The sequence below is a fragment of the Triticum aestivum genome, chromosome 4B (genome assembly GCF_018294505.1).
Source record: "Triticum aestivum cultivar Chinese Spring chromosome 4B, IWGSC CS RefSeq v2.1, whole genome shotgun sequence".
Classification (NCBI taxonomy): Eukaryota; Viridiplantae; Streptophyta; class Magnoliopsida; order Poales; family Poaceae; genus Triticum; species Triticum aestivum.
The window spans coordinates 652,776,075-652,793,877 of record NC_057804.1 but is presented as its reverse complement, the minus strand read 5'-3'; the positions used below and the strand labels follow the sequence as shown (position 1 = coordinate 652,793,877).

At 44.7% G+C, this 17,803-nt stretch overlaps 3 protein-coding genes across 3 annotated transcripts; 2 read left to right on the top strand and 1 right to left on the bottom strand.

Moving 5' to 3' along the window:
* The first annotated feature begins 1,156 nt into the window (after window positions 1–1,156).
* Window positions 1,157–4,794, top strand: LOC123093886 (pentatricopeptide repeat-containing protein At1g03100, mitochondrial). The gene is made up of 2 exons (XM_044515950.1): window positions 1,157–1,580; window positions 1,698–4,794. The coding sequence occupies exon 2, from the start codon at window positions 1,698–1,700 to the stop codon at window positions 4,014–4,016; it is 2,319 nt and encodes a 772-aa protein (XP_044371885.1). The 5' UTR covers window positions 1,157–1,580; the 3' UTR covers window positions 4,017–4,794.
* A 103-nt stretch (window positions 4,795–4,897) lies between these two features.
* LOC123093885 (putative disease resistance RPP13-like protein 1) lies at window positions 4,898–11,119 on the top strand. The gene is made up of 4 exons (XM_044515949.1): window positions 4,898–5,874; window positions 5,980–6,119; window positions 6,407–6,589; window positions 7,361–11,119. The coding sequence occupies exon 4, from the start codon at window positions 7,954–7,956 to the stop codon at window positions 10,426–10,428; it is 2,475 nt and encodes an 824-aa protein (XP_044371884.1). The 5' UTR covers window positions 4,898–5,874; window positions 5,980–6,119; window positions 6,407–6,589; window positions 7,361–7,953; the 3' UTR covers window positions 10,429–11,119.
* A 66-nt stretch (window positions 11,120–11,185) lies between these two features.
* LOC123093887 (uncharacterized) lies at window positions 11,186–13,670 on the bottom strand. Its single transcript, XM_044515951.1, has 4 exons — window positions 12,712–13,670; window positions 12,402–12,596; window positions 11,918–12,210; window positions 11,186–11,624 (listed from the first exon to the last, which is right to left on the bottom strand). The coding sequence occupies exons 1-4, from the start codon at window positions 13,618–13,620 to the stop codon at window positions 11,603–11,605; spliced, it is 1,419 nt and encodes a 472-aa protein (XP_044371886.1). The 5' UTR covers window positions 13,621–13,670; the 3' UTR covers window positions 11,186–11,602.
* Window positions 13,671–17,803: the final 4,133 nt, after the last annotated feature.

Below are 17,803 nucleotides of genomic sequence, written 5' to 3'. Positions count from 1 at the left end.
AACATTTTTGGAATTCATGAGTTGTTTTTTAATCAACAATTGTTTTGTAACTATAATTGTTTTTCGAAATTTGGGAACAGTTTTGAAACTTGAAAAGATTGTTTTGTTTTGTGTGAACATTTTCAGAAATTTAAGGAACATTATTTTTTTTTCCAAAATTTTATTCAAATTCATGGAGATTTTTTGAATACATGAACATTGCTCAAAATCGTGATTAGTTTTCGAATATGTGAACATTCTTTCTAAATAATGAATTTTTTAATGGGTGAACGTTTTAAGATTCATCGAACGTGTCTTTTGAAATCACAAACATTTTGTTCTTCTGGATTCACAATCCTTTGATGATTTCTTGACTATTTTATATGAATTTGCAATTATTGACACATTTAGAATTACTTTGAAATCCCAAATTAGTTTAAAAATTTAAAAATAAAAAAGAAATAAAACGGGAAATAAAAAGAGGGGTTGCACCTCCCCTCGCATGGGCCAGCTCAACAAGGAGCCGGTGGGGGCGGGGTGGGTGGCGTGTTGCGCGTTTCCACGACTTCCAGCGCCCAGGTCGCCAGATAGGAGTTTTGAAATGAGACATAGTCGTGTCCTTAGATTTTCTATTTTGAGAAATACATTTAATTTCATTCATATTTATAACAATTACAGGTACACTGATATGGATTTAAGATCCAAAAAAAATATAAAGTAACTCATATTATTAAGAATTATAATGAAATCTCTTGAAAACATCTTCACTTTATCAATCTCTTCTAGAAAATCCAAAGACTTCGGTAAAAAAAAAGGGTGTAACTGGACTTGAATAGCGATGTTGTTACTTTTACCTGCACAAACATTATAGATAATGAATTTTGAAAGCTCCTTGAGTCGTCCATCCAGAAAGGTGGAAAGCATTGATCGACGAACGTACTTGGACCGGGGATGATCTCCTAGAATTGTAGGCCGTCGGATCATAATATGCTCACCATGATATCTATGAAAAATTTCAACTCCATAAGGAATCAAACCAACAACAAATGTTTGACACACCAACGTAAACTCATCAGATCCAATTAAAACGAAGAACTCTCTAACCTCATGACACCGTCAAATGAAAAAAGTAGAACTCTTGCTCTGATTGGCAAATAGTTCGCTATGTCGCGCCAGTAGATGTTAAGGAACAAAAAAAAAAATTCTAGGCTGAATTTCCCTAAAACAAAAAAAATTGTAGGCTGAAATGCTGATGGCCCAACAACCCAAGGCCTGGCAAAGTGCCGCCACTCCCACTCCCACCCTCGCCGGCGCTCCCCTCCCCTACCCAAGCTCGCCCCCAACCCCTCAAAAAAAAAAAAAAGCTCGCCCCCGCCGCCGCTCAACCTACCCCCCCTCCCGCCGCACGCCGCTGCACGCAGAGAAACAGCGCCGCGCCTCCATTGCCGCCTTCGCCCGTCGCCCGCCACCATCTCTGTCGCGACTGCTCTGCTCCGCAGGTGGCGGGGATGGAGAGGGGACGCCGCCGGGGAGGGGATTGTTATTAGGCGGCGCTCCGCTGCGGCGTGGACCTCCACTCTTCTTCTTCTAACGAAACCGAGGTACATACATCTCCAAACTTGGGAGCTGATTTCCCCCAATACAATCTTCAGTGTTACCTCTGCCGTTTGCTGAATCTGTACATGGCCGCATCCATTTGATTTATCCATCCATGGCAGATGCTTCGTGTTGCAAGAATCTGTACTGCAAGACGGCATTCAGGCCGTGCTGTATTCGCACTCCTTGCCTGTCCACCACCCTGTGTTGACTCTCACAGCTTGGGACACAAGTGTGATGCTACCAAGCGCACTGGTGACAAAGATACTGGATTCTTGAACCAGAAATCGCATGTTGTTAGTCGCGGCGCTTGCTTCTCCACCACTACCGAAACGGTTCTGGTTCAAGCCCGGGACCCGTCTCTGCTAGCATCGGAGATAGAGGCTGCGATCGACCAGCAGAGGTTCGATGATGCGTGGAGGGCCTACGAGAAGCACCTTCACATGGACGGACTCCCGAGAAAGTCGGTCTTGAGCAAGCTCATCACTGGCTTCGCGGCGACCTGTGACGCACACAGGCTTAACCAGTCGTACAACGTGGTTGATCACACGTTTCGGGAGAGGCATCAACTGCTGGAGAAGGAGGCCCTGATTTACCTGTCCCTTGTTCTTGCACGTTGCGCTCTTCCTGATCTTGCTGTAAATGTTGTGAGGAAGCTGGTGAAGATTGAAGCGTACCCGCCCGTCGCACCGTGGTCTGCAGTTATAGCACACATGTGTCAGACTGCGACCGGTTCGTTCCTTGCCGCCGACATGGTAATGGAGATCGGATACCTTTTCCAGAACAATAGAGTTGATCCGCGGAAGAAGAGCAACCGTCCGTTGCTAGCAATGAAGCCCAGTTCATTTACCTTCAACATTGTTCTGACTGCATCCCTCCTGTTTGGTACTACTAAAAAGGCGGAGCAGCTTCTTGAACTAATGCCCAGGATAGGGGTGAAACCTGAAGCCAGCCTGTTGATTGTTATGGCTCGCATATATGAAAAGAATGGACACAAAGATGAGATTCAGAAGTTGAAGAGGCATGTCGATGAGGCCTGTGGTCTCAGTGAATCAGAGTTCAGGCAGTACTATGATTGCCTGCTCTCCTGCCATTTGAAATTCGGGGATTTGGATTCTGCTGTGGATATGGTACTGGATATGCTTAAAAAGGGTAACAACGCAAAGCGGTCACTAGAAGCAGCTAAAGCAGTTCTTGAAGCAGTCGAATCTAACAAATTGTATCTTCCTTGTGAGAAAACGGGCCCTGAAAATTCAGGTTCCCCAGATAAACCTGTGTGTACTGATCGCCAAATGCAAAATTACTCTTCATTCTTCAAAGATAAGAGCTTTGCAAAGCTTGAATTAGAGGCGAGAGAATTACACAAGCTATTGTCAGATAAGCTGCAGGAACAGGTTGGACTGGTAAAATCTGAACATGGTGTCCTCCATCCAACTGAAACAATGTATGCCAAACTAGTTAAAGCTTTCTTGGAAGCAGATAAGATCAGTGCATTGGCATCGTTTCTTGTGAAGGCAAGCAAAGAGGATTCACCAGTGTCTGTTGAGAGCTCCTTTGTTGTACAAGTGATAAATGCATGCATTTCTCTTGGGTTATTAGAGCAAGCACATGACCTTCTTGACGAGATGAGATTTTCTGGAGTTAGAGTTGGTTCTTCCATTTATTCGTCACTCCTAAAAGCTTACTGCAAAGAGGAGAATCATGAAGATGATATAACTGCACTTTTGAAGGATGCTCAACAGGCAGGAATCCAGCTTGATTCAAGCTGCTACGAAGATTTGATACAATCCAGGGCACGTCACAATAACACCACAGGCGCTCTCCATCTTTTTAAAGAGATGAAGAGCTCAAACATTCAAAAATCTGTTAACAGGGAGTTTGAGATGTTAGTACAAAGCTGTGATAGCAATGAAGCTGCTTTGACGGCTAAGCTAGTGGAAGAAGTCAAAAGTGGCCATACAGTTAATCATGCCCTTCATGACTGGAACAATGTTATACATTTCTTCTGTAAGAAGAGATTAATGCACGATGCTCACAAAGCACTGAGCAAGATGCGTGTTTTAGGCCACACGCCAAACGCACAAACTTTCCATTCTTTAGTAACTGCTTATGCTGCTGTTGGTGGCAAGTATGTGGAGGTGACAGATTTGTGGGGCGAAATGAAAGTTCTGGCCAACTCCAACTCAATGAAATTTGATCAGGAACTGTTGGACTCTCTGTTGTATTGCTTTGTGAGAGGTGGTTTCTTCCTTCGAGCAATGGAAGTCATAGAATTGATGGAAAAGTGCGAGATGTTTATAGACAAATACAAGTACAAGTCCCTGTGGCTTAAATATCATAGAACATTGTACAAAGGTAAGGCTCCTAAGGTGCAAACAGAAGCTCAACTGATAAGGAGAGAAGCAGCACTGCATTTCAAGAGATGGATTGGGTTGACATGAAAGCAATAATTTGAAAGCAGTGAAGCACGTGTGGCATAGTGTTTTTGGGACTAGCATGGTTGGAAACCAATGTATGGATGCCTCTATCTTTGATCCTTCCCTAGTTCCCTCCCCATCTCGTTATCAGGCTAGACTTTCCCATGAAGATAGACCTGCTCTGAGGATGATGATTGTGGTTTGTTGCTGTGCCAGCCGCCGTGCTACAGGAATAAATCGCTCGCCAGATCATGCTTCCCCCAGATCAGAAACCCCGGTGGCCAATGCCGTCCAGTTTTGTTATGTTGTTTTCGAGTTGAAGTTCTGCAATAGCCATTTGTTCTAGTGGACCTGAGCCATATGTGTATGTACAATCTGAGACAAGATGTACATGAACATACAACAGCAGTGGCAAATCTGTATGCAATGATGTCCAGTGTTCCAAGTTGAAACAGGTTGTTGGATGGAAGGATGATGTGAGCGTGCAATGATATAACAAGAAAATATACATGGTTTACTTGGTATTACTTGAATAATATTGATAAGCCTTGGCCTATTTGGAACTGCATTGATGCTTCTATGGGAAAAGATGTCAGCAACGGATTTGTCTCGTTTTGTAAGTTAACATGGTCTGCGCACTAGTGTTTAGGTTTCAGTTCGTGGGAAAAGAATATTTTGTTACCAGTAATATGAACCGAATTTGGTACAATTTGTTCTTATGTAATTGGCAGATTTACCTTTTCTGGCTATGGATACATAATTTTGTTCGTAATTATTCATAATTATGGTTTCAGATTTACCAGTATTATGTAATATGATGCTAACAGTTGTTGATAATACTACTTGTCTTATTTTTAGGCAAATTTTGTGACCAAATATATCTAGAGTCATCTTTTTCAAATAGTACTGTTCATATGATGCAACTGAACCAAATATCTCAGACAGAGTATAATTTTGTTTTATTGAGATCGTGTTTTAAACCATGGATTGTACCTGAGAAAATTGACAAAATATGTTCTTCTGTCAGCTTATGTACTTGTTTGCGTCTCATTGATGACGATTATAACCCTACTACTTTGATTTAACAGATCTCACCCTTTGTTCATAAGAAAAGAACCTAGCTCACTTGTTGTAGCAAATATTTCGTACCCGTCAGTAAGTCACTAACCATCATGTGTCTCGGCTGCTTCAGTTCTGACTAATGTATAGGACATGTACAAATCATACGAGTCATAGCATTTTGATTAGTATACAAGCAATCACGACATCCGAACAAAACCAACTTTCTTAATCATGCCTGATCATTGCTGGTTTATTGCATTTGTCTTAAGATGCTGCAGAAGGGAGTTGATGACCTGTTTTTGTCCTCATTTGCATATTAAATTGCATCAGTTAATGTATTCCCAGGATTTTTTAACTGTGCAACTTGCCTATTGTTTCGTGGAGACAAATCTCAAGCAGATACGTGCACCAGGTTTCACATTTGCTGATGGAATCTTGACGAGGTAAACAGATGAGAGTCTTACCTGCTTGCTGGTTCGGTGCATCATCATCCACCGTTGCCAATAAGCAAGCTGCAGGCTTGCTTATTAATGTTTACATCACATCAGAGCCACTGACATCCGATGTTAAAAATATTACTACAGAGCAGACTTTGTAGACTGTTATGTAGTTGACATAGTTTATGCAAGCTCCCCTCACTGTTGGTGTGATATAGGAGAAGGATGCTTCTTATCTTTCCCGAGGAAGAACACGATGATTCAGTAGGAACTACACTTCAGCTGCTTTCAACCATTCCTCTGGTTGTGCTTACACTCCATTTAGTTTCCAACATTCTGCTTGTGCTTACACTCCACTTCTGCATCCATTCTTTTGATATCTGGTAAAGCTCGACTGTGTCCTTCAATCAATAGAGTATACATTTCATCATTTTTCTTATCTTGACCTTTCTGAACTCATACCTTATTTGAACCTGCTGATCTCGCAGACTCAGCACATGCTTCATGATTGGTGCGCCTGTTCTTATTGTTTGCCGGACTGCTTAGCAAAGATATCCTGTTGGGAGGGAACAATTTGTACCAACACATCCCGCTCTGCTGCAGCAGTCTAATAATTTAACTTATTCAGGTATTTTCTCTAGTACAGATGACTCTTTTAGTGGTACTTCTTGTTGTATTCACTGAACCAGTTTTCTTTCTTACAAAGGAAGCATGTACTCCCTCCGTTCGGAGTTACTTGTCTCGGAAATGGATGTATCTAGAACTAAAATACGTCTAGATACATCCATTTTCGCGACAAGTAATTCCGAACGGAGGGAGTAGTTCGCCTTCTCTGTTTCCCCTTTTATATGTGTTGCAGTGTTGCTTCCTTTGGTAATTTGCTGATAATCCTCTGCTTTCTCTTCTATATGTCAGTCTAGTCAACCAGTTACCTTCCATCTCCCTTGGGTTCGGCCATCTAGATCTTAAGTAGTCATGGGTTCATCGAGATCTTGAAGTGGTGATTGGTTGACTACTGGAGCAATCTGCTTACGTGAGATCATTAATTCGACTGTTGTTACCGACTGTTTATTTCTTGCTTTAAGGTTGGTTTGAAAGGTAATATTTGTACTGTATTCCAGATCTTCCATCTTTCTTTCCATGGTACTACTACAATGAAATGTGTTATCATGTGACTCCTATGCTACCGTGTGAAAAAATAGTTACAGTTCGTTGTCTAGAAGATGGATAACCAGACAAAGATTGAACTGCTAGAAATCTCATCATGGTTGAACTAATTGAATATTACTTGAGGTTCATACAGAGGGAATCATAGTAACTTATGGACTAAAAGAAATGATATGGAACAGAAGGACACAATGCTAAGTCAAGAGTTGATACTTCACTAGTAAAAGCTAAAATAGCAAAACGGGTACACGCTACTGCTGAATTTATCAAACATGGATGCGGATTTTTTTTTCCTTTGCACCTTTCCGTTGGAGTTGATTAGATTGATTTATGATCTACCTAGTGTATTTGCATTATGCATGCTTTAATAACGTTCATACTTACGCTACTATACTACATGGTACATAAGCAGAAGTAATTGGCTTGTCCCATTGTTCAGAACTTCTACTGACATGCATGCTGTGCAAAGCGCAGTAGAGCCATTATTGAAGTTCCGTAGCTCCAACCTCCTGTAGACTGTTTTATTCAGGATTTAAACAGCAAACCGATGGCATTGTCTCTGAATTTCAGTTACAAGGATATGTAGTGAGCATTTTTTTTTTCAAGGAATGAATTTAGTGAACATTTTTTTTGAGGAATGAATTTAGTGAACAATGACTACCTTTTGAACCATATTAACACATGTTGTTTATTTATTTCCAGCCTGCAAATTTGCCACACTTCCAGAGAAATTGCTTTGTAAATTGGTGGATTAAACTCATCAAGTTTGTCTGATGGCAGCCATACTGGTTTCTCTTGTCGGATCATGTGCCAAAAGATTGCAAGAAATAATTACAGATGAGGCGGTTCTTATTCTAGGGGTAAATAAAGGTCTTAGAGACCTGCAGCGAACAATGACTCAAATACAATGCTTTCTCAATGATGCTGAAGAAAGGAGGACAGAAGAGTCAGCAGTCAACAATTGGCTTGGTGAGCTGAAAGATGCTATGTATTATGCTGATGACATTATTGACTTGGTGAGATTTTTTTTTTCAAGAGTACGCCAAAGGCGTACCATATTTTTATAGAAGGCAGAAGACAATTACAAGAAGCTACAACTCGTTGCGAACAACAAGTGTAGTCAAACACCACATCCAAGCTAATCCGAAGAAAAGCCTCCGCACACATTACATACACAACGCAAAAGGCGCCTGCCCAAACCAGAGCAACATGGCCGCGTCGCGACCCACACCGATCATCTCGAAGAGCAACAACTCCAATTGGACTACCCTAGTCGACGCACCAACCACCCTTGAATGCCGAAGGACTTGGTGAGAATTGAAGGAGGCAAGTTACTAGCTGAACATAATTCCTCATCAACAAAGGCAACTGAATGTGGTGGAATTTCATTTTTCACATGCATTCCCAGTTGTAAGAAGCGTCATGATATTGCCATAAAAATCAGAGATTTTAATGGAGAACTCGAGAAGATTTCAGAGTTGGGAGCAAAATTTTTAAAGCTCCAGAGTATGCAGCATAAAGCGGAAGCTCCACTGGTGAAGCAGATGAGAACTTGCCACCTTGTGGAGCCGAATCTTGTGGGAAAGGAAACTTTACATGCTTGCACAAGATTGGTTGAACTGGTGCTTGGACAAAAGAAAAAGAAGGCCTACAAGGTTGGTATTACTGGAACAGGAGGGGTTGGGAAGACAACTCTGGCTCAGAAAATATATAATGACCAAAAAATAAAAGGAGCATTTAGCAACCAAGCATGGATTTGTGTTTCTCAGGAGTACTCTGAAGTCGCTCTATTGAAAGAAGTTCTTCGAAATTTTGGTGTACATGAAGAGCAAGGTGAAACTGTGGGAGAGCTCAGCAGCAAGCTTGCAGAGGCCATTCGAGGAAAAAGTTTCTTCCTTGTGCTAGATGATGTTTGGCAGCCTCAGGTGTGGACCAATCTACTGAGAGTTCCATTACATGCTGCTGCAACCGGAGTAATTCTAGTAACCACTCGACATGATACAGTTGCACATGTAATTGGGGTGGAAGATGTGCATCGAGTAGAGTTGATGGCATTAGATGTAGGATGGGAACTGCTTTGGAAGAGTATGAACATTAATCAAGAAAATGATGTGCAAAACCTTAGGCATATAGGGCTGGAAATTGTTCGTAAATGTGGCGGACTTCCTCTTGCAATCAAAGTTACTGCTAGTGTTCTAGCAACTAAAGCAAAAACTCAGAATGAGTGGAGAAAGATTATGGAGAGAAGTGCATGGTCTATGGGCAATCTTCCAACCGAGCTCAATGGTGCTCTGTATTTGAGTTACGATGATCTGCCACGGCATTTGAAGCAATGCTTCCTCTATTTGATCTTATACCCAGAAGATCAATACATGTACCGAGATGATCTTATCAGGCTGTGGATTGCTGAAGGCTTTGTTGAGGAGCATAAAGAACAACTTCTGGAAGATACAGCTGAAGAATATTACTATGAGTTGATATATAGGAATCTACTGCAACCAGACCCTTTACGTTTTGACCGCAGCATGTGCAAAATGCATGATCTCTTGAGACAAATTGCTCAGCACTTTTCAAGAGACGAAAATTATTGTGGCGACCCACAATCATTACAGGTTACAACCTTGTCCAGGCTACGGCGTGTTTCAGTTGTCACTGACAAGGATTCTTTAATGCTGCCCAATGTGGACAACGAGAAGATTAGAGCAAGGACACTGTTAATTCATTCCACTAAGAAATTGAGAGTTGAAAATACAGTTTTCAAGAGGCTTCCATGCATCAGAGTTTTAGATCTGACTGGTTCACCTATAAAAAGTATTCCAGATTGCGTTGGTAGTTTGATCCATCTACGACTTCTTGATCTGGATGAGACAGCCATATCTTGTCTTCCAGAGTCCATCGGTTCTCTGATAAATCTTCAGATACTGAACTTGCAAAGGTGCAAAGCTCTGCACAGCCTTCCTTCGTCGATCACACAGTTGTGCAATTTAAGGCGCCTTGGTCTTGGTGGCACACCAATAAATCAGGTGCCAAAAGGGATAGGTAAACTAGAATTCCTCAATGATCTGGAAGGATTTCCTATTGGTGGTACAAGTGATGGCGCTAATACACAAGATGGATGGAAGTTGGAAGAGTTGGGGCATCTTTGGCAGCTAAGGCAGCTTGACATGATCAAATTGGAAAGAGCATCCCCTAGCACGACAGATTCTCCATTTTTAAGAGACAAAAAGTATCTCAAATTTCTGACTCTATGTTGCACTCAACGGAAGGAAGAACCAAATTCACAAGATATCAGCAATATTGAGGACATTTTTGAGCAGCTAATCCCTCCACACAACTTGGAAAAACTTGTTATTGATGAATTCTTTGGTCGAGGGTATCCCACCTGGCTTGGTACTAGTATCCATTTGTCTTCAACAACATACTTGAACCTTACTAATTGCAAACACTGTGTCCATCTTCCACCACTAGGGCAGCTGGCCAGCCTGAAATATCTAAAAATTGCTGGAGCAACTGCAGTTACCAAGATTGGACCTGAATTTGTTGGATGCGGGGAGGGTAATCCCGCCTTCCCCAAGCTCGAATACCTCGTCTTCAAAGAAATGCCCAACTGGAGCGAGTGGTCCTTTGTTGAAGAAGAAGAAGAAGAAGAAGATGCAGTGGCAGCAGCTACAGAAGGGGGAGAGACCGAGACGTCTCCCCCGATGCGGCTGCTGCCATGCCTGAAGAGGTTGGAGCTTCTTGGCTGCTCCAAGCTGAGAGGTCTCCCATGACAGCTTGGACCGGAGGCCACCAACCTGAAAGAGCTCTTTATTATTGGAGCAAGCTGCTTGAAGGCAGTGGAGGACCTCCCTTTCGTGGAGAGCTTCTTGATCTCGGGATGTCATCAAGTCCTGGAGAGGCTCTCGAACCTTCCTCGACTGAGAGAGCTACGCATAAACGATTGCCAAACATTGAGGCGTGTCGAGGCGCTGGCAAGCTTGCAGCAGCTGTGGTTGACAGAGAATATGCTGGAGATCTCTTCTTTACTGTGGGTGCCAGGGCTGCAACAACAGCGCCGTCAGCTTGACGGCCATGGGGAAGACCCGCTGGATGTCTACCAATGGGCAATGCCTCTAGTAGATTAGATGCCCAAATTTATGGTGGCATCTGAAGGAACATGCTGAGGTATGACCATTTACTGACAGGCAGTTTGGATTATTTGATGCTCTGCTTGGACTCATAATGTCCGCGCTCAGTTTCATCGTACCATTTGTGTTGTCAAGTAACAAGTTTTTGTTTGCAAGCGACATTCAGTTCCTCTTTCGTGCGTTTTGTCCTGAATTTTGAAGCTCTCGATGGACAGTGTAATAGAATGGAGATTTATGAATTTATCTCTAGAGCCACATATTCAAATGGCGGTGTTGCTATCATGTAACTGAACCAAGTATCTCGGATTATCTGAATGCACGTCTTTTCTTCATACATAATAATTTTGCTTGATTGAGACCGTGCTTATTTATTTTTGAATCATGTGGAAAGCCGGCTCACTGTTTATAACTCGTGTAATATTCAGCATTGGAAAACCAGCTTTACAAATAACTATCCCTTGCTGTAAATAAACGAAAGATCTCACGACACAATTTCCTGAGCAAGAACATCAGACAAACCTTTTCATATGGGAATGCCACAAACCTTTTCATAGTAGTACATAAAATTCAGGCAACAACCTTGTGATCAACTCGTCGCACTCAGTTGACGAACTGGACACCACGCATGATGACCTCCGGAACAATTCAACACTGCATTATTAGCAAAATAACATGAAGCAACCAAGCAAAATCCTGAAAACCAGCTAGCTAGTGGAGTCGGTCGACACGGGGCAGAACGATCTCTTCGATGAGCCCCTGAACTGGTAAACGTGGCATGTCAATGAGGATCATCGTGTCGGCGCACCACTATCGATCACTATGGCAGCTGCATGTTGACCCTGCACGCCAAGGAGGTAAACCAACACCAGTTTCAGTCAGCACCTCGATCGGTATGGAAATGTAATGTCGTTTTATCCACAGAGATCAAATAGAATCATAGTCCCTCTGTCCCAAAATAAGTGTCGCAGATTTAGTAAGAAGTTGTACTAACTTTGCACCAAATCTACGGCACTTTATTCTGGGACGGAGGGATCGAGTAGCATAGTGACAGCATATAGTATAGAGGAAAACAACACAGAAGGTGCTCAACAGAATTCAGAAGGCCGGATGACAATCTTCAGTGCCAGCTTACCCAGGCGAACTAAGATCCACATTGCATTCCACAAAAGGATACATCTTGAAGACGTCATGTATTTTCTTGCAGCAATCGTCGCTACTTGCTGTGACCTCATCTGACAGCCTCACAGACATTGTTTTCAGCACTTGTGCGCATCTAAATACCAGTTTCAAGAAATCGAACTCATGACCTTCTCCTTGGAAGCCTTCGATTTCCACTTTTTCAAGATTGGTCAAGGAGATAGTCTGGCTTCTCCAGTTATTATTGGGCAGCTCACAATCGCAGTTTGGTGGGCATGCTTCATTATCCTAAAAATAACATCATGAAAATTACTAGAATTAAATTAATTAATGCGTATATACATTAATTATAGAAAGATGATTCATAGTTGGCAAGTTTTTTTTTATTTGTTGAAAGAGCTTCCCAAGTACTATATAAGTATATACTAGCTAGTGCATCATGAGCAGCGCACATGGATAAATTTAACTACTAGTCCTACCTCTGATCTCAGCAGGATGACCTTAAGGCTTTGTATAGCAGTGGAAATCCGATCCATTTCAAGGATGTGCAATGCAAATGCTCCAAAAACATGCCCCCACGTTTGGACGTGTAGCTCCAAGACAGAGAAAAGGGTAACCATATGCCTCTCTATCTCCGTCGTAAGGTTGAGCCCCTCTGAAAAGCTGTATGAACTCTGCAAGAAACAATTTGGCGGGACGGGATATCATGAACAATTTTATCAGCTACTAGTAGCTTATATAGTTGGTGTGGTGAATCTGAGAAATTGAGGGACATATATATATACATACATGGGCGGCCGCGAAGAGCGACAGACATGAACGTGGATGAAGCTGCCCATTGGTCTCCGCTGTGTGTAATCTCACAGACAGGAGGCCCCAAGGGCCAAGGCCGACGGACACACCAAGCCCGGCAGACACCGTGGAATAGCTGCAGCGCCATGACACCTTGTCCAGCATTGGTGCCGAAACGGACACCAACACAATGATGTTGTTGCTGCTGGTGAAGGACATGGCCAGTCGCTTGAGCGCAGGTGCCTCGATGTCGATGCGGTGCAGGAAGGGGACCTTGCTCTCCACATCCAGCTCCTGCAGCGACGAGGATCTGATGATGATGTTCTTGTGTTGACAGACAAGAAGATCATCCCTGAGCCTGAACACGCGCAGCCGCGGACAGCGGGGGAGCAGGTTCGTGAGGACGGCGCGGCAGCTCGTGAGGGAGAGCCTCTCCAGCGCCGGGAACCCCTGCCGGCTGCCTGGCTCGTCGGCGAAGGCGAGATCCAGCCCTTGCAGCTCCACCGAGGCGGCGCGCGGGAGGCGGGGCACGACCACTTTGACGTACTTGAATGGCGTGTTTTCCCAGACGGCGAGGCGGAGCTCCACTGGCAAGAGCGCCGCGGCGGCGTCGAGCAGCTTGGGGACGCGCTCGCTCAACTCCGTTTCGGAGAGGGACGCCTCCGGAACGGAGATGTCGAGGAGGAGCGCGCCGGGGCCGCCCTCGGCTTTGATCGAATCGAGCGCCGCTTGGATGGAGCCGAGCGCGACGCCGCGGAAGACATGGACGGGGAGGCGGGTCCAGAGGCCGCGCCACGAGCGGGAGAGGATGCCGGTCCGCGCGGCGGCGCGGGAGCAGCGGAGGCGGACGAGGATCTCGACAAGCATATCATCCGGGAGGGCGGGTGCTGCTCCGCCTGGATCCATCTCTCCCGAATACCCAAAAAGTGAGACTGTGAGAGTGGGGATTATTGATCCACCAACTTTGTGAGCTTTAAAACCGTGTCTTCGGATCAAGCCATGTACGTAGCTTTCAGGTCGGCGGGAAGTAAATGCAGCAGCTACAAATATCTAGCATGTCGGCATGCAGCAGAAACTTAATCAGCAAGGACGCGTGATTTTTTTTTTTTTAAACACGCTACCACCCACTCGTACCATGAAAGCTACGTTTACCAAAACCGCGAGTTTAACAAAAAAATCACGCTACAACCCACTCGTTCCCTGGAGCCTGGGAGGAGGGCTCCCAACCCACCTCGCCAAACAGCGAGAGCCGTCAAGATGGATCCCGCATGCTCGTCACCGCCTCTGATCTGCCAATCCGTAGCAAAAGCACGAGACACTGGTGGAAAAAGGGCCTTTGGTCGCGGTTCGCAACTGCCATTAGTCGTGGTTGCGCAACCGCGACAGACCGGGCGCGACTAAAGGCCCCCCCCTTTAGTCGCGGTTGCTTAAGAACCGCAACTAAAGGCCCGTCCACGTGGGCGCCAGGTGGCCGTCGGGGCGGAGGACCTTTAGTCGCGGTTCTTCTGGCCAACCGCGACTAAAGGCCGCCGCAGGTTTAGGGTTTTAGCCCCCCCCCTTAAACCTGTTTTCTGTTTAATTTGTATTGTTTTATTTCTTTTGTGCTTTATTTTAATTTTGAAGGAGTTTCATATATTCTACGGTACTACATACATGCATATGAATGTACAATTTCAAATAAATTTGAAATTAGAACCAAAAAGAATTCAAGAGGAATATACAATATATATTCAATATCATCGGATGACCATATACAATTTTGAACAAGTTTCCATACATGATTTAATGCATATAAAGTTCTACGTCCTCGTAATAGTGTTCTCCTTTAGGATGGAGGACTTCCCTGCTGAACCATCCAGCTAGTTCCTCTTGAAGTGGTCGGAAGCGAGCTTCTGGACTAAGCATCCACCGGAGGTTATTCCTCTGAGCATTGGTATCACTCGAAACCCGCTCAGAGGTGTATCTCCGGATCATCTCACAGACATAGTATCCACATAGATTGGTCTCCGGTGGCTAAATATCCCCAGCATTCTTAGCCTTTAACATTTTGAATTCTAGCTCTTTTTTGAATTCACCGACCTTTGTATCTACGAACCGTCTCCAAACCCTACGAGGCAAAGAAAATTAAATGAACAAGAGAGTTATTAATTAGTTACTTGATATTAGGAAATGAACGAAATAGGCCGATCGATATAGAGCGCAAATGAATGAAAATAATTACTTCTGCAGCATTCTTCTCATGCCGCCCCAAAGCTTTGGATCCATATTCACAGAGTCGTGGACGAGACATTCTGAGGTGTTAACTTTAATTACTAGCAGAATCCAGTGGAACCTGCGGACACGATACATGCACAGTACGTCATGCATAACTCATCGATTAGCCGGCCACATACCATGCATGGAGTAAACAAAAGAGAATGTGCTCAAGACAGAAACACTCACTCAAAATGGTAAGGAAATAGAATATCACTTTTGAGTTCCTGCTTTGTAAGAAACTGCCACAGGTCTGCCTCCACGTCGGCGGGGTAACGCTCCAACACATGTCCATTAACGATGTGTGGGTCAATGAACCCAACATCATGGATGTTCCTTACTCTGCATTCCTTAATCTTCATTCTACATGTATAATAGCGGACACAACAATATAGTTAGGACATATATATAGTGCAGGCAATATGAACGAGATGGGGTAGAAATTAATAAATCACTTACAGAACGTAGCAACTGATGATAGATTTATCGAGCTCGCGCAGATTGAAAAGCTGGAACAATTCACTCAGTTCAATTTGTACATAGTAATGTTTGAAGTGATGCTCATGTCTAACTTCCGCATAAATATATTCTTTGGCGTTTTTATTTTTTATGTAACCCTTGTACCATTTCAGCAGACCTTTCATTTGTGGAGGTAGATCCTTTTCCTGCGCAGGCTCGACGAGAGGCCCATTCTTGACATATGTAATTACTACCTCCTTCACTGGCGCCTCATCAAGGCCTAACAGTTCACGAAGAGTAATACCTAAGTTGGCTGCTTGTTCTCTGGCACTCGTTACAGTCAATCCCTGTGCTGCCGCAGCTTGTATGATCTCGGGGTCATCCGGACAGAAGGCTTCCACTATAAGCGGGGCAATCGATTGTTTACTTTGTTCCCCGAGCTGGGCAACTTGTTTCCCGCTTTTTTTACTTTCGGCCTTCTCCCGCTCTTTGTTCTCCTTGAACATGAGTGCCTGCCTGCGAAGTTCACGTGCATAGTCGTTAGGCAGATTCTTCGCGGCTTGGGACGGTGTGCTCAAAAATGACTTAGCCCACTTCTTTTGCTCATCAGAAAATACTGGCTTGGGCTCGGGCTCTCTTTTCTTCTTGCAGTCCGCCTTCCATTTCTCCAAATCAGCAGCCGCGGCCGCGTCGACTTCCTCGGCACTACGTTCCCAAGGCCTTGTGGGGAGAGGCTTCAGTGATGGCTCCGGTACCTTTGTGGTCTTAGGTACATAAGGGTCCGGGTTAATAATCCAGGACTGCTTCTGCTTCTTTGCCGGAGGTGGATTGGGGGGCGGCGTCTGATCACCCGTCGGACGAGGACTGGGGGGCGGCGGCTGATCACCCGCCGGACGTTGTGGACTGGGGGGCGGCGTCGGCTGACGTGACGGAGGTGTAGGTGAACCGCCACCACCACCACCACCACCACCACCACCACCACCACCGCCACCGCCACCACCACCACCGTAGGGGGGTGGACTTGTTGTCCTTGGCGCCTCGCCTGGAAACTTGATAAACTTCTTTTGCCATAGAATGAAATGGCGCTTGACATCTCCAAGTCTTTTCTCCCCTTCAGGTGTAGCAATGTCAATCTCCAGGTCCTCAAACCCTTGGACTATGTCCTCCACCGTGACACGAGCATAGCCATCTTGAATGGGGTTGTTGTGGTGGAGTGCTCCAGGTAAACATGGTAAAGCACTGCCGATGGCTACCTTCATGGACATGTTCCCGATAGGATAATACAGATGACATTCTTTCATCTCCTTTATATCGTCCACGGGGTAGCGAGGATGCTCCGATGAAGTAATTTCGACCACCAGAGGCTCCGGTGCAGTAATTTGGACCACCAGAGGCTCCGGTGCAGTAATTTCGATCGTCGGTGCATCTGCACCAGCCGGTGGGGCCTCCGTGGAAGCCACGCTGCTTCTCCGCTGCTGGCTTCCGAGATCCGCTGGATGATCTTCATGCTGCACCCGAGCTGCATCTCTTTCGGCTACTAGTACACTCATGGTTTTCTTCATCACATCCATTTCCGATGCCAACCGCGCCACAACATCTGCTTCCCGATCCATCTTTCTCTTACGGCTTCTGTAACCGTACGGGTCATCGTTCTGGGGGAACCCTATTTTCCACGGAATGTGCCCCATGCCTCGTACACGTCCTCCGTGTTCAGGATTCCCGAGGGCTTTTGTCAGCGCGTCGTTCTCTCTGTTGAACTTGATCTTCCCCTGTTGAGCATCCCTCATTGCGTTAATAAGGGCTTGGGTGGGTTTAATTAATTTGCCCCGGTAAACACACTCCCCTGTCTCCGGGTTCAGCGTTCCCCCATGCCCGTACCACCAGCTTTTGGCCCTTGGGTCCCATCCCTCCGTACCTGGACGGATTCCTCGCGCCCTCAGCTCGTTCTCCATCTTCTCCCACCTAGGCTCCCAAAGGCGATACCCTCCTGGCCCCATAACATGATTGTACTCCTTCTTAGCCGCATTTTCCTTATTTTTTTTCGATATTTGAATGAACTGCTCCGATTTCTTTTGCTTCACAAATTCTGGCCAATCATCTTTCAGTTTCTCATATTGTCCTTTGAAATCCGGAGTCTTGTTCTGCTTGACAAAGTCATGGGCTAGATTTTGCTTGAATTTCCGGAATGCGTCGGCCATCTTATGAAGAGCGAACTGTTTGACTAGCCTCCTCCTCTCCTTGTTTTCCTCAATCTTGTTACCCTCCTCATCGAATTTGTTGTATTCCGGAGGTAGAACGAAATGTTCCATAAGCTTCTTGAAGCAATCTTTTTTTGTTCTCTTATCGACAAAAGTGAAACCATCAATTCGTGCCTTCT

Coding starts and splice junctions, on each gene's coding strand:
- LOC123093886 (XM_044515950.1), top strand. CDS start 1,698: ATGCTTCGTGTTGCAAGAATCTGTACTGCAAGACGGCATTCAGGCCGT.
- LOC123093887 (XM_044515951.1), bottom strand. CDS start 13,620: ATGGATCCAGGCGGAGCAGCACCCGCCCTCCCGGATGATATGCTTGTC. Junction 12,211..12,401: donor TCATCCTGCTGAGATCAGAG/GTAGGACTAGTA, acceptor TGTTATTTTTAG/GATAATGAAGCATGCCCACC. Junction 11,625..11,917: donor GTGGATCTTAGTTCGCCTGG/GTAAGCTGGCAC, acceptor CTTGGCGTGCAG/GGTCAACATGCAGCTGCCAT.
- LOC123093885 (XM_044515949.1), top strand. CDS start 7,954: ATGCCGAAGGACTTGGTGAGAATTGAAGGAGGCAAGTTACTAGCTGAA.